The 14,303-nt window shown below is 42.3% G+C and overlaps 3 protein-coding genes across 15 annotated transcripts in view; 1 reads left to right on the forward strand and 2 right to left on the reverse strand.

Annotated features, from left to right (window-relative positions):
- The window catches only part of DDX25 (DEAD-box helicase 25), a 34,291-nt gene that overhangs the window by 9,704 nt on the left and 10,284 nt on the right, over window positions 1-14,303 (reverse strand). For 3 of the 6 annotated variants that reach the window (XR_014138863.1, XM_081799143.1, XM_081799144.1), the window contains exons 1-8: window positions 8,806-8,912; window positions 8,115-8,181; window positions 7,819-7,863; window positions 7,192-7,327; window positions 5,590-5,682; window positions 5,403-5,505; window positions 3,821-3,935; window positions 2,676-2,853 (exon numbers count right to left, since the gene is read on the reverse strand). Coding sequence is in view for 5 of the 6 variants with exons in the window: in XM_081799143.1 (XP_081655269.1) it covers window positions 2,676-2,853; window positions 3,821-3,935; window positions 5,403-5,505; window positions 5,590-5,682; window positions 7,192-7,327; window positions 7,819-7,863; window positions 8,115-8,181; window positions 8,806-8,868 (800 nt within the window). In the remaining variant the exon portion in view is untranslated. Of the gene's footprint in view, window positions 1-2,675; window positions 2,854-3,820; window positions 3,936-5,402; window positions 5,506-5,589; window positions 5,683-7,191; window positions 7,328-7,818; window positions 7,864-8,114; window positions 8,182-8,805; window positions 8,913-10,378; window positions 10,486-14,303 lie in introns of those variants that run through there. The other 3 variants (XM_081799146.1, XM_081799147.1, XM_081799145.1) reach the window with 3 other exon arrangements.
- Window positions 10,226-14,303, forward strand: part of PUS3 (pseudouridine synthase 3) — a 9,248-nt gene continuing 5,170 nt past the window's right edge. The window contains exons 1-2 of one of the 4 annotated variants that reach the window (XM_031025934.2): window positions 10,228-10,279; window positions 11,962-12,089. In XM_031025934.2, the coding sequence (XP_030881794.1) occupies window positions 12,032-12,089 (58 nt within the window). In that variant the 5' untranslated portion in view covers window positions 10,228-10,279; window positions 11,962-12,031. Of the gene's footprint in view, window positions 10,280-11,961; window positions 12,090-12,782; window positions 12,915-14,303 lie in introns of those variants that run through there. The other 3 variants (XM_031025935.2, XM_006731327.2, XM_031025936.2) reach the window with 3 other exon arrangements.
- HYLS1 (HYLS1 centriolar and ciliogenesis associated) overlaps window positions 12,111-14,303 on the reverse strand; it is a 12,505-nt gene continuing 10,312 nt past the window's right edge. For 4 of the 5 annotated variants that reach the window (XM_081799148.1, XM_081799152.1, XM_081799150.1 and 1 more), the window contains one exon: window positions 12,111-13,411. In XM_081799148.1, the coding sequence (XP_081655274.1) occupies window positions 12,484-13,411 (928 nt within the window). In that variant the 3' untranslated portion in view covers window positions 12,111-12,483. The remainder of the gene's footprint in view (window positions 13,412-14,303) is intronic. The other variant, XM_081799151.1, reaches the window with a different exon arrangement.

Genomic DNA, 14,303 nt, shown 5'->3' on the forward strand with positions numbered 1-14,303 from the left:
TGGACATTTTAGATGTGGATAACCTAAATGGTGGATTTTCAGCAAGAGGGATCAGAGCGACAAACAGCTGATCTACCAAACAAGCCTGCAGAGTTGATGTGGACATTTCTAGAAAGCTAGACATGAATTCTTGCGTGTTTAAAAACCTAGTGTTGCTAGTATGTAAACTCTTAAATAATCCATGCTTGAACACTTTTGTGAAGAGGACATCACACTGGACTAATAGCAGGAGTCAGCGTGAGCTTGCTAAGAGCAGAGCTACCAAGTCAAAATGAATTTTACATTGGACTGTATTCAGTTTTCCTGCCACATACAAAAAAAGAAGGCTGTAGGTAGTTCAAAGAATTATTACTGGAAGAGGAAAGGGAAAGAGTAGAGATAGCCTACCTCACCATGAGACAAAAATAGGTCACTGGGGGTTGGGTCTTTAAACACAGGTAACAGCTGTTTAATTAGTCCTACTGTATTGACATTCTCCTTATAAGAAGTCTTATATTTGAGTATCTTAAGAATATACAACAGCACAGAGTATAAAATTTAAGCATCCAATAATGAATTTAAAAAGATTAAAATAAATTGCTGCCAAAGATGACATTATAAAATACCATTATATGTTTCTCATACATATTATTCATTTAATTAGTTGTACTAATAATTACGACTAATTGCCACTGTTAATTAGTTCTGTTGTTTTGCTTCAATAGTAGCATTTATGTAACAGAAAAAATAGGGTGATATATAATTTAAAAGAAACATATATTTCCCATATTTTTATGTTAATAACACACGTGTATGACTATTTTTTCTGTATTATTATATAGATATATTTTTTTGTCTGCCATGACTGTGTCCTGCTTTCTAAAAAGTTGATCACTGTAGGTAAAGAAATGACCTTAAGAAATTTTCCCAGATCTGGCAGGCACAAGTTTTACAAATGAACAGGGTGAGTGCACTATATGTCTAGAACAAGGGATGAGAAAAAAAAAAACGACCCAAGCCAATGCATATAATTGAGAAATTTCAGAATACCGTGAAGAAGGAAGATTCCAAAAGCTTCTAGAGAGAAAAAAACAGATCACCTACAAAAGTTTGGGGATCAGGATGACATTAAACTTGTCAGCAACAACACTGGAACTAGAGTATTAACTATAGCATTTAAAAAAAATTTTTGTTTTCAACATTGAATTTACTGGAAGAATTCTTTAACTTGGATTTCACGTCCAAGCAAACAAAAGATCAGATTTACAGGCACAATGAAGACATTTTCAGACATGCGGGAGATAGAAAGTGAACTTCCCAACATTATCTTAAGGAAGCCACTAGAGAATATACTCCTGGATACTGAGTAAACTGACAGTAAACCAAGAAAAACACCCAGAAAACAGGAGATTCCAAACTGTAAATGAGGGCCAGGGAGACCCATAGTGACAGCTGCACAACAGTTCAGTGTGGACTGAAACTGGACAGAAGTTGTGAGAGTTTCAGGAAAAAAAGACATTGACAGAGTTTGTAAATATATTTGCCTATTTGGAGATATCACTGACATACGACACATATGACGAAATGGGCAGAGAAAAATTAAGGATCCCTACCCAGTGATACTAACCAAACGAAGGAAAACAGGCAATTATTAATTTAGGGGAAACAGCTGTACAAGAAAAAACATAATCATAGTAATACACCATGTGACAATGAACAGTATAATGTCCTAATGATAACAACACTATTAATGTAGCCAACTCTTACGCTGTAACCACAGCGAGGTGGCAGAAGGGACAGGAAGGTGGGGAGAGGGTGGTGGGACAAAAGAGCTGGATTCCCACTTCCTATACTAGCAGTCAGCAGACAGTGACACATTAAGAAATAGCCTTTTGAGCATACTATTTAAACTATGAGGGTTAATACCAGAACAGAGAGATATCCTCTAGAAGGAGCACTGCACTGTTTTTCATTACAGGTCTTCCAGTACTGTTTGTTTTTTGGGGTTTTTTTAAGATTTATTTATTTATTTGGGGGGTGGGCATGAGTGGGAGGGACAGAGGGAGATAGAGCCGAAACCAAGAGTCAGATGCTTAACCGACTGAGCCACCCAGGCGCCCCCCTCCCCCCCGCCCTTAGTACTATTTGAATTTAGTAAGTGATACAGATTCCTAGACCCACTCCCAGAATTCTAAACCAGTGAGGCTCAGGTTAGGTCCGGCAATCTGTAATTTTAAGGCCCTTGGGTGATCCTGAGAGAGAGGCCTAGGAAAACAAGAGGATTTACTTGACAAACGAGAGGCAAAGTCAGGACTAGACCACAGGGCTCCTGATTCCAGGTTACTGTGTCCTCTACTCTCTAGCAGTTAGCCTCACAGTAGCCTTTGCAGGCTTTAATAAATTCTCTTTAGACTTTTGCTCTTACTAGAAAAATTAGTGGCACGATTTGGTGGGTTCCACGTACAGGCCTGTAGTGAAAACAAAAGCAATCAGATAAGATGACAAACTAAAGAAGTGGGAAAATGACAGTAGTCTAAGGGCCCGCTGAGCTGGTGAAAATACTGAACACCCAGATTTGTTTTAGAGGCAAAGGAAGCGGGGAATCAAGCAGTGAAGACAACTGGCAGCAGCAGACAAATCAAACTCCCCCTCCAGACCGAAGATCCAGGAAGAGAAAGGATGAATGTGAAACTTACCTCTGAATACGAATGCTTTGATCTGAGAATCCTTGTGTGTCAATCATCACGTCTGCTTCATCCAGGACAAACACACGAATCTTAGTCAAGTCAATTAATTTTCGCTTGAAACACCAATCTAGGACAGTCCCAGGAGTGCCAATTATAATCTGTTTGGTGACGTCGGTGCCTCTGGGAACTAGAGAGAAAAGGGTTGATTGACTCCTTCAGATGCAAAGGACCCTCACAGTCCACAATTCTGGGCCACGCAACATTGGGCTGTGAAGCACAAGTATATTTCGTGACGATTTTCCAAGTGTGAACCCTGAGGGTCAGCGCGGATTTGGATTTTGCAGAGCTTTAGGATAAACCCCCCGTTTCTAGGTTTAGGGTAGTAATAGTCCTGCCTATTGGATTCTGCCCCACGGCCAGTCAAAAAGCCACCCTCCAGCAATCCCACCGCCTTACAGAAACACCGGCACAATGGTAAGAAACCTACCAACCGTCCCCAAATGGAAAAAAAGCACAATGTCTATCAACGGGTTACATTAAATAAATTATGGAATACTATGAAGCTAGTCAAAACAATGAGGTGGGACTATATGAATGGACATGGAACGATGTCCAAAACATGTACATTTTTAGACACTATGAAAAAAATGCTCCCATTTTCATCAACACTCCACAAAAACAAATACATACATGTACATCCACATGTGTATGAACTGAAAAAAGAAAGCAAACCACCGAAGTCTGTGAACAAAACTACTATCCTTGGAAACAGGTTTTTGGAGGACGAGACCTTTGCCTTCTGACTTTCTCTGTTTTAAAGACTTTCTCTTCCTGCTATGCTCACATAACACTTCAATGAAAACGTAACACAATACAAGCACGAAACAACTGAGCCTCAAGAAAAGCCAAAACCGTCATCTTTGCAGGATGCGGAAATGACGCAGCTAACATGTACAGCGTCTTTATCACGTGCCAAGCGTGTACACGGTGCTGCATGTGCATCCGTTCATTTAATTCTAGTCACAGCTCTTTGGCACAGGTGCTGTGAGAGCTCCCAATTTAGAGACGAGGAAGCTGAGAAGGTAGAGAACACGCTTGCTGGTGGTGGAGTCGGGATTTAAAAATTCCGCCAGGCCTGGCTTACTGGTACATACTGTGATTCCCTCGAATGGCGTACATCACTTGAACATCCACACAGAATTTTCCCATCTGTTCGACCACACGACCAGTTTGCAAAGCCAGTTCATAAGTAGGAGCTAGGCAGAGGCACTGCGAGAGAGAAGGGGCAAGTCGCAAGGCTCACACAAGCCATCATGCAAATCTGAAGTACAATTAAAATGCGTACAGGGAGACACAGGTCAAACTGGGAGGTTTTGGTTGAATAAAGTATTTTCAGTTGAACACAATTCAGCAGCTGATAGATCTGAGGTGAATGTCGAGTATGGGAAGGGAGAAGGGGTTGAAGGACAGAGAAATACCTTTTATAGATTCCTCTCTAAAGAGTTATGAAGAACCACAGATCCTGCTTTCTTTGTGGGAGAGAGTGGGGTGTAGGGAGGCTGGGAGTCAAGAAGAAAGGAAATGCAAGGCGAATCACTGCTTGAGTGTCACCCCCATCACTTCTTGCCTGCTGTTAAAAGTCTGCCGGTTTCCAGAACACTCCCTGCTTGATCCAATCCACTGTATACACCTCTGGCAGAATATTCCCTAAAATTCTTTCCTTTGTTACCTCCATCCCCCTATATCTGGTGGCTGCTGAGGAAGGAAAATGTTGATGGAAGAAAACTGGTGATACTTAATGCATTTATGGGCTTCAATTAAGGATCTGTGATACAGAGGAGAGGAAAACATAAAGCACTAACAACTGTTTCCACACACATTTCTCAACATGGGTTTAAGCACAGCTTTTCCTGAAGAATTTTTGTTCATAATACCAAACCCTGAATATGTATTTCAGTGAACCTGTCTAAAAAAGCACAAAATTTCATATGCCAGGCATCAGTCACCCACATCCACAGCTTAGCTTGCTGATCAAACTGTAAGCTTCCCGAAAGAACAATTTGCATGGGGTGCGCTCAATACTCAGGTAGTCAGCTTGTCACGTGAGTTGATGAGCACAGCTTGGAAATAACAGGGAAAGAACACCAGACACTTTCCAAAAGTGGAAGCTAGACCAAGAGAAGGGCAAGTGCGCTTCCTGTCCCTGCTCAGTCACTCTCGGACATCTGTGACCTCATGTGAGACACGTGCCTCTCCAAGCCTCAGTCTCCCCTCTGCTAAAGGAGGAGGCAGACAGGGTGATGCTTTGGTCCGACAGCTATCCGGCCACCACTAGTGAATGCTTACTTCAGAGCAAGCACAGTGTGAAAGAGGGACATTATTTAATCTACAGGACAATCCTATGAGGCATTCATTCATTCAACAAGCCAGGCACTGTGCTCAGACTCAGGAATGATCCATGCCTTTACAGATGTTATCCTTAGAGACAGGGAGACAGACCTGGAATGCTCTACTAACTCACCTAAGACATTCTACTGGTAAGTAGAGAGGCTGGGATTGGAACCAAACTAGAAAGCCTGTGCTCCTGTTACTGTTCCATCCTGCTGCCCACTGCTCTGGGATTTTATGAAAGAATGTCTATTTGAAATGCTATCATATTATGGCAGTAATATCGCCCATTACTAAAATATCACTGGCATTGCAAGCATTCCCCTTCCTCCCTCAACCTTTTCTTACCTGTGGGAACAATTCCAAGGTATTAACTCTGCTTAGCATTGCCAAGACAAAAGCTGCTGTTTTTCCTGTTCCAGACTGGCTCTGGGCTATGAGGTTCTGGGGTCTGTAGAAAAGAGAGACACCTGAGCATAAACTGCATACAGGAGACTAAAAACCAAGTTGGAACAGCACTGCCCTGGAAACTCACGGGTGGGCCAGCATCATAGGGAGAGCCATCTCTTGGATTTTGGATGGTCTGTTAAATCCCATTGCATAGATCCCTTTTAATAACTCTTCCTTCCTATCAAGAAAAAAAAAAAAAAGCACACACTTAAAGCCTATGATTGGTCGGTAGCCTCAGAAATATGAACTCAAAAGGTGTATTTTTAAATTAAGCCACTCTGCAACTGAGCTTCAATATATTTAGAAATATACAATTTACACCTCAACTCCCAAACATACACAATCATGCCTGCACAGTTGGACCACTCAAATAATAAACTATGCTTTAAGCCTAGGCTGAGGACAGTAACAATAGCCTAACACGGAACTTTTGGTTGACCCAAGCAAAAATGCCAGAAGAGTCTTATTTTCCACACAAGCAGAAAACTGAGATTTACTGTATTCTTTTTTTTAAAAGATTTTATTTTTAAGTAATCTTTACACCCAACCTGGGGCTTGAACTCATGACCCCCAGATCAAGTGTCCCATGCTCTTCCAACTGAGCCAGCCAGATGCCTATACTCTTTACTTTTTTAAAATTAATGACAATCTTTGATTCTTTAACAGTAATTTTCAGAGAAGACAAAACTTCATTGAGGTAATTCTTACATCAGTACTGTCTAGGAGCAGAAGACACAATATTACCTCATCCTTCTGAGCCAACATTTTTTTTTTTTTTTGAGAGAGAGAGAGAGAGTGAGAACACATGAGTGGGGGTTGGGTTGGGAGGCAGAGGCAGAGAGAGAGAGTATCTTAAGCAGGCTCCATGCCCAGCGGAGACCCCAACGGAGGGCTCATTGATCTCACAACGCTGAGATCATGACCTGAGCTGAAATCAAGGGTTGGATGCTTAACCGACTGAGCAACCCACACACCCCTGAGCCAGCATTTTTAAATGCATCTTTCCTGGGGTCTCACGATAGAGGATAGAAAGAAGAGAAAATGAAGTAGGTTGGAACACTTCCACCTTCAACGACATGTATATTTTGTATTTGGTTACTTGGCAGATTACTGGCAGCCAACTCTTAATCATAGGTAAGCTTCTTCCTCCATTTAGAAAATGTTGGGGCATTGGGATTTTGGATATTTCCCCTCTACATAAGTCCCTATCAGTAACTCTTCCTGTTAAAACGCAGTTCCTTAATGCTAGTTGATAGATCCCTAGGAAATGCAAACCCATCTGGGAAAGTTATTCATTTTAATACCATCTGAAACAAAATATAATTAGGAAGGTAAAAGCTTATAACTTATCTAAAGGGGGTGAGAGAGGGTATCTGGGCCATCAATGTCCCTTTATCTATATTATGGTACGAAGAATAGCAACATGGCTGTGTTGAGCTTAGCTATCCCCCTTAGCATGGCAAGGTTAAAATATTTTACCATCAAGATGTTCTCAATTTGCTGCACACTCAGGTATCCTAGTCCTCCTTTTTGAATTATATTTCAACTGCATGCAAAATGTACACATCTCATTTTAATATTGAATATGAGAACATGAAGGTGATTCTGAGAGTTTTTATTATTAGATTTTTTGTTCTGTACCATTCTTCCTGGAATTTCCCCACAATAAATGAGTAAAAATACTCACAGCCGCAGCTCTTCAAATGTTTTCACTGAGTAGAGTGGAGAGCTGGGATCCTTTTGTAAGACTTCAACTCGGTGACTGGATTCTACTAAGGACTGCCGGATTAACTTGTTTAAGAGTGAATTAGCTGCCAAATCCACTAGAAAGCAAAAATAAAAAAGGAGATATTGCAGGAGAAAATCCAGCCTCCTAAATGAATCTAATAAATTGCTCCTTCCCATTCAGAGACTGTATATCAAGCAACTGCTCCTACTCTCATCTTTCCTCTAAAAGGAGGTTCTAGAAAGAATGACAACACTGAGAATTCCTTTCTACACAAGAATCCAGTTTCTTATGCTCTGCTGCTATACCAACCTCTGACCTTAAGCAAGCCTACATCTATCACCACCAGACCTAATTTTTCCTTGCCAGCTGAAAATTCTTAACCCATTCCTGCATATTCCATCTCAACTTCCCCTAAAGAAATATGGCCTACTCCTAATTTAGTATTTCTTCTGATAGTCACTATTTATAAAGAAAACAGAAGACAGTTCTTTTCCAATTGAGATTATATTATTCGCTCATATTGTGAAAAATCATGATTAACTGATACAGAGTGCTAGGTTACATGCAAATAAATTTATCTCCTACCTACATCTTCTTCATCATCTTCTTCTGTGTTATTAATAGAACCATCTAAAAGAATGGAAGAGAAACAATAAATACCAAACAGAAATGTAAAGTGTATGATCCCAGTATCTGACCGTCTCCACAGTATGCATTGACAGCAAGGGTCATCTAATGAAGGAGTGGGTTAAAAGACTGGGAAGGCAGTGGAGGACCTTGACAGTTAATGGGAGCCGGAGGCATTTCAGTTGCCAGGGACCTGAGGAAAGCAATGCTTTTTCATTAATTGGGGCCAATCTGCTTTATCTAATAGCACTCACCTATGTTTGGGACTGTAGTACTCTTAATACCCCGAAGGTTCTTCCGGGGATGGATGAGGTTTGAAAACTATTGAAAAACACAAATTTCAACCAATATTAGGAAGCAAGCCACCAAGCAGCCCTAGTGCACCCCCCTAGCAGGGAGGGACCCACCCAAATACTGTTTCCTTTGCGGTGTCAGGTATTAATTCTGACACTGGATTCTTTTCAGGAATAGGTCACCTCTATGAATTATGCTAAAATCGAAGGAGACTTTCTGCTGCCCCTGTACCTTAAGTTCCTCTTTACAGTCCTCTAATCTAAATGTGGCAGTCCTTGGGGGTCACAGCACCAGGAAAGGATGGTGGGTAGCAAAGCGCGGTGGTCGGTAAGATGGAAGCTAGCCGAGGCTCAATGGTCAAATTGGGAGAGCAGAAAACTCCAAGGTCTAGTTGGGACTATCAGCTGCTTTCTCTCCCGGGACTTCTAGGGGTCTTCATTTTGCCCTTTCAAACCAAAGGTCTCGTGTCTCTCTCGGGGTCTCCTGCCCCCGGCCCTCCCCCACATCCTTGCCACAGCTCCCCTCCACCATTTGACACCCCACTCCACACGCTAGCGGGGCTCTCTCCTCCCGCCCTCCCCGGCAGATCTCCCTCTCAGAGTGCAGTTCTGGCCCCCGCCCACTTGCCCTCCCCAGCTCAGCGGCGGTTACATGACTGTTCAGCCGCTCGCTCTCCGCCGCCCCGGCGTCGCCTCCCCAAAGTAACGACGCCATAGCCGCGATCGCAGCTCCCGCCCCCAGCACGTGCGCCCTCCCCCAGCACGAGGCAGCGCCCGGCTCCAGCCAGCGGCCAATAGGCTTGCTCTGGGGGCAGGCTGACGCGCCCGCGACCACCCGCGGCGCGGCGCGCAGGCGCGGGAGCTCCAGAGAAGTGGGCGGAGCCAGGAGAGGAGGTGGGGGCTGCAGGGGAAGGAGAATTGAGTTCAGAGGCAGGTTTGCCCTCGGCCAGCCGCGCGTCGGCGCCAGGTGTTAGAAACCCGCGACGGGGCGCCAGTGTCGTGAACACTCGCCTACTCCTGACCTCTGCTAAACCCGCAACAGCTTGAGATTCTAAGCCGCAGCAATTTTCGCACTGATTCGAGAGTCCTACCTCCCTTACTCACCACTTACTACGCAATTCTCCGGGCGGTCAGGCTGGACCCTCCCCGCTCCCCGCCCCCGCCCCCCCCCGGTGGCTTCAAGCACTCCTGCCCATGTTTCCCCAAAATATCCGCTTCTACATTACTAGATGTCAGAAAGACCAGAGAATTTCATAGGAAAGTAGACGGTCAAAATGGGTGAGTTTCACCTGACTAATTCAAATGAGAAAGATGCGAAGAGGAAGTAAAGTTGTTCAGGTTCTAACTGTTGCCCCTGTTCTAATACCTGTTATGTTTCCACATACCGGCTTGTTTTAATTTTAATGCTGGTACATGCCCTTTGCTAATGCAATCCTGAGATAACGGTTTTCCTTGCGGTACAACCTCTACCTCCTACCCGTATCTGCATAATCTGACATAGATTCCTTGTACTACTGACTGCTAAATTTGGACAGAACTAGATTTCTTTCAGTTTTCTAACTGGAATCTTGAGATTTAGATCAGCATCTATGCAAAAACCCACAAACCAAAAACCTAGTTATGATCTCTCCGTGGTGCTGAAGCAAGACTCCCCAGCTCTGTTCGGTCATTCTCAGGCACCTCAATCGTTTGTTTTGAGGTTATCAAATTCCTTTTCAAACTTCACATGTGGATTCTAACAGCAAATGTATTTGTCTCGCAATGATAACTTTCTAGTAACTTAAGTAGGTATAAAATCGGTCCAGGTTCTTTAATGTTAATTTCATATAAGGACAGCAGACATTTGAAAAACTGCTTTTCCGTTATTTTGTCGCACTAGAATTTATCCTTTATTCTTGTATTATTATAGGCCCCAGATTCTGCTTTGTCGGAGGTGGAGAAGTGGTGGCCAGACTAGAAAATATTAGGCAGATTTCAGCGTCAAGCCTGCACCTCCGTCTCTTGGAACTACATTTCCCACAAGGGTGGACTACACTTCCCATGAGACTGTGGGCGCGCGCGCGCGCGGAAGACGCAAAGCGACAGCTTCCTGTCTCGCTAAAAGCTGCGTGGTCGACAACCGGAAGGTAAGTAAGGGGATTCGGGGATGAATTATTTTCTGGTTTATACAAAGAGGAACGGATAAATGGACAAACAGCTGGACCTTTTTTTCCCCTTTTCCATACCTTGGTCTTCAAAGCATTGATGGGTGGAAGTGGGATCTTGCTTAGGACAGTGTTTTTGTATCTGGTGCTTTTTGCAGCTCCTGGCAGAAACTCACAGCAGTAGAAACTTCTTTAATTCAATTTTTAGAGGGCCCTTGGACTTGGAGTTAAGTCGGCTGCCTCAGAATTGTTTGCTCATAAAACTAAATACCGGTAGAGGTCAGGATTCCAGTAGTATGTGGGGAGGGAGGCGAGGCGACTTTTTTCAAATTAGGAGATTGCTTTTCACTGTTACTGGTCATAGTGCATGTCTCTTGATCCTTATGGCTATTCCTCCTCCTTCTCTCTTTGGTTTAAAATAAGGTTTATCATGGAAAATGCGTTCTCCTACTCCCCTAGTTGCAAATATTTTGAGATTTAGATCTTTTAACTTCAAAAAATGTATTGAAACTCTAGCGATAGCTGATTATGTTTACAGTCGATGCTCAGCGCACACACCAATTCCCTCGTTGTGGTAATTTGGCAGCCCCTTTCCAAGCGGTAGGTCAGCTTAGGGTGTGCTGTGGTGTGCTGGAGGAAGCTCTACTGGGTCACGAGTCTTGGGCTCAAGTCCTCTTTTTGCCACAAATCTTTACTTGCTTAAACCCTTTGGACTAGTTCTTTGGTTAATAAGGTAGATAATCTCTGGAAACTTTTTGTCTTGGTTAATTATTGGGCTTTGAGATAATCTAAAGGAGTTAAGTCTTTGGTGTAATTTGCATATAAAAATGCCATGTGGTTTTTAAGTTTTTTAAAAGTATAAAAACTACCTTTAATCCCACTACAGTTTGATTTTTCCTTGTGCTTTGTATGTGCACATGACTGTGATCGTGTAGTTCACAACCTGTTTCATTTAATTTGCACTTTTTCATTAGCTTCCCGTTATTTTCAATGACTGATATTCCATTTAATCATTTCACTATTGTTGGATAGTTTGCAGTTTTTACTTATTTGCAGTGAGCAGATCCTACATCTATATTTGAGTCAGTGATTATTTCTTTCCTGAAAAATGTCTCACAGTGGAACTGGATGAATGATGTAGCTTAAATATTACGCAGAAGATATATTTTAGCAGATAGTAATGGTCAAAGTAACTCATTTATACATTGCATAGCTATTTTCCCTTGAACAAGCAAACTATTTCTGCTGGCTTCAGATGCTAAAACACAACCTCCAGATTTTAGATAATCCTCACTGGATTAGAAGCATCAAGAATAGAACCAGTTTAAGGTGAACAGAATTAGTGTTTTGGTCCGTACCCAAATATGCCATGTTCATTTTGGTATTTGTGTCTACATCTAGTTCCAGATTTAGTAAATTCTTTTTCAGAGTGACAGGCATAATTTCCAAGAAAATCTCAGTGGCAAATTATAAAAAGCATGGTATTCTAGAAGTGACAACTGGAGGGCAATAAATTATTGAAGTAATTCTGAAATAAAACTTGGGTTAGAATCCTGTATGTCATATAATACTGTTATTGCCTATTAAAAAACATTTAAATTTTCTAGATTTACTATGTTCCTTTAGTAATGGAGATATGTTGTTACTTTTCTTTGTTCCTTTAGGATTGTGTGCATAAAGAACAGTTTTTTGTTCCTTTCCTTTGGCTCTCAATATTTAGTGTGATGGGGAGTAATGATTGGAGGCAGAGTCATAACCCAGTTTTGCGATCATCTTACTTTGGGAAGTATTAGTAAGTAAAAATAAGATCAAGTTCACAAAATCCCAATTCTTTAATGAATAAGCTTAATGCCCAGCAACTTTAAAAACAGCAACTCACGTTGGCCAAAGGTTAAAAACAGTATAGAACGGAAACGGTGCTATCTGACAAAGTGGAAAGACTAGGTCTGTTTTTCTTTCTTTGGCATGACTTCTCTTGCAATTAGTGGATTTGAGAGTGGTAATTTGGAAGTGAAGTGGTATTTGATACCAATGTACACACCTAGGAAAGACCAATGATGGGTGAAGTCCTTACTGTATAATGTTCCATGGGCTTTCAAGTTAGTTGTTTCTATTTAAATAGAAGGACAGAGATAAAGAACCAGGTTACCCCCAAACAATCCCATAAAAGAGGCAAAAAAAAATATTTAAGAAGGAAAAAGAGGGAAGGGAAGCTTCCTGGGCATGACACCATTTGCAAGGTCACAGCGAACACCCCAACGAAGGGCAGATCTTTTCTTCTCAGTTGGCACCAAGTAATTGTTTGGAACATATATGTGCTGAGGCTTGGACTGGGGTTCTGGTCGAGAAAGCATCTGCTCTCGGACACCCCAGCGTAATTCCTTTCTGTGATCTTCACCAGGTAACCTCATTGAGTCCCAGTCTCGTTTGTACTCAAAATATCGGGCTACCCGGTCTACCTTGCCTCGATTTCTGCTCAGCTGGTCCAGCCTTGGGAGAATAAAGGACTTGGGTCGGCTGGCAACAATCAGGTCTTGTTCATAAGCCGGAGGGCCCATTCCTTCTCTTCGTAGATAGCAAATGAGTTGATCTTGAGAAATTCCTTGGTATTCATGTGGTAAGTTAAATTTTCGTGAAATGTCATCTGGGGATTCCCTGTCTTCGTGGAATTGTAGACTCATGAGCCTTTGTCTTAAGTCCCAGAGATCCATATCACTCTCTGTACCAGACTCTGATTCACTGATAATCGACTCATCGGTCACTAATACTTCCCCACCTGGCTTCTTGCGCAACACCTTTCTCTTCATCACTGGCTTTCGGAGTCTTTGGGACGCCTCGGAGACTGTTTCTGAAGCGGCATTACTTTCTACATGTGGGTACTGCATTTGCACAGGAAGAGCAGGTCGCTTTCCTGCAGTTACTGAAGCTTTACTGTAGGGATCATACTGGATAGGCTGGGCATCTCTCCTGACATCTCCCTCACCCTGCCCTGCACAGATACGAGTAAAAGCTGTAGCGGCTGCCAACATTCGTTCTTCTGGATCTACATTGGCCCATTTTTGTACGTTGGGTCCCATGAGTTCCTCCATTGCTTCCCCTCCACTGTAGGACCTTCTGCAAGAAAAAATAATGATCAGATTTCTGGTAATTCCCAGTTCTTAAATTGTTCATTCCCTACTTTATTGTAGTCAGATGAAGAAAGAATGGCCAAGGCAATCAAACTAATAGTTATAAAATACAGATTATAGTACAGGGTAATATGGTAGCAGTTTGGAGGAGCATTTACTCAGCTCCAGAGAAGCCATCATTTGCTTTCATCTCCACTCTCCTCTTATTTGCTCCCACTTTCTAATGCCTGATAGTTCCTGCTACCTTTAGTGGCTCCTAGGACAGGACAGGTGAGTTCTGGCATTATAAAAGCTTGTGACTTGGGGCACCTGGGTGGCTCAGTTGGTTAAGTGTTTGACTCTTGGGTTTTGGCTCAGGTCATGATCTCATGGGTCGTGAGATCAGGCAGGCCCTGCGTCCACACGGAGTCAGCTTGAGATTCTCTATCTCCGTACCCACACCCACCTCCCTGCTCACGCTCTCTTTCTCTCATTAAAATCTTAAAAAAACCACAAAAACTTGCGACTACATGATATGGGGCATAATGCTTAATAGACATTATACAACTTACACTTTGGGGGGCACTTTATATATCCAGCATTGTTCTATGTGCTTAACATTTATTAATTCATGTAATCCTCACCTGTGAGGAACTGGTGCTCTTATTATCTACTTTCAAAAGATGAGTAACATGGGGCATAAAGAGATTAAATAGCACAAGGTTACATAGCTAGTAAGGGGTGCAGTTGGAAGTCTAACTCAGGCAGTCTGTCTTCAGAGTCCTTGCTTTTAACTATGAGTGACATAATCCAAAACCATCACAAAAGCAGTGATATACATAAAAACACTCCTATGCTTAAGAAATTTTTTGTTAAAGATTTTATTTATTTGAGACAGC

Source organism: Leptonychotes weddellii, chromosome 11 (assembly GCF_054177405.1).
Source record: "Leptonychotes weddellii isolate Sample4059 chromosome 11, ASM5417740v2, whole genome shotgun sequence".
In the NCBI taxonomy this organism is placed as follows: domain Eukaryota; kingdom Metazoa; phylum Chordata; class Mammalia; order Carnivora; family Phocidae; genus Leptonychotes; species Leptonychotes weddellii.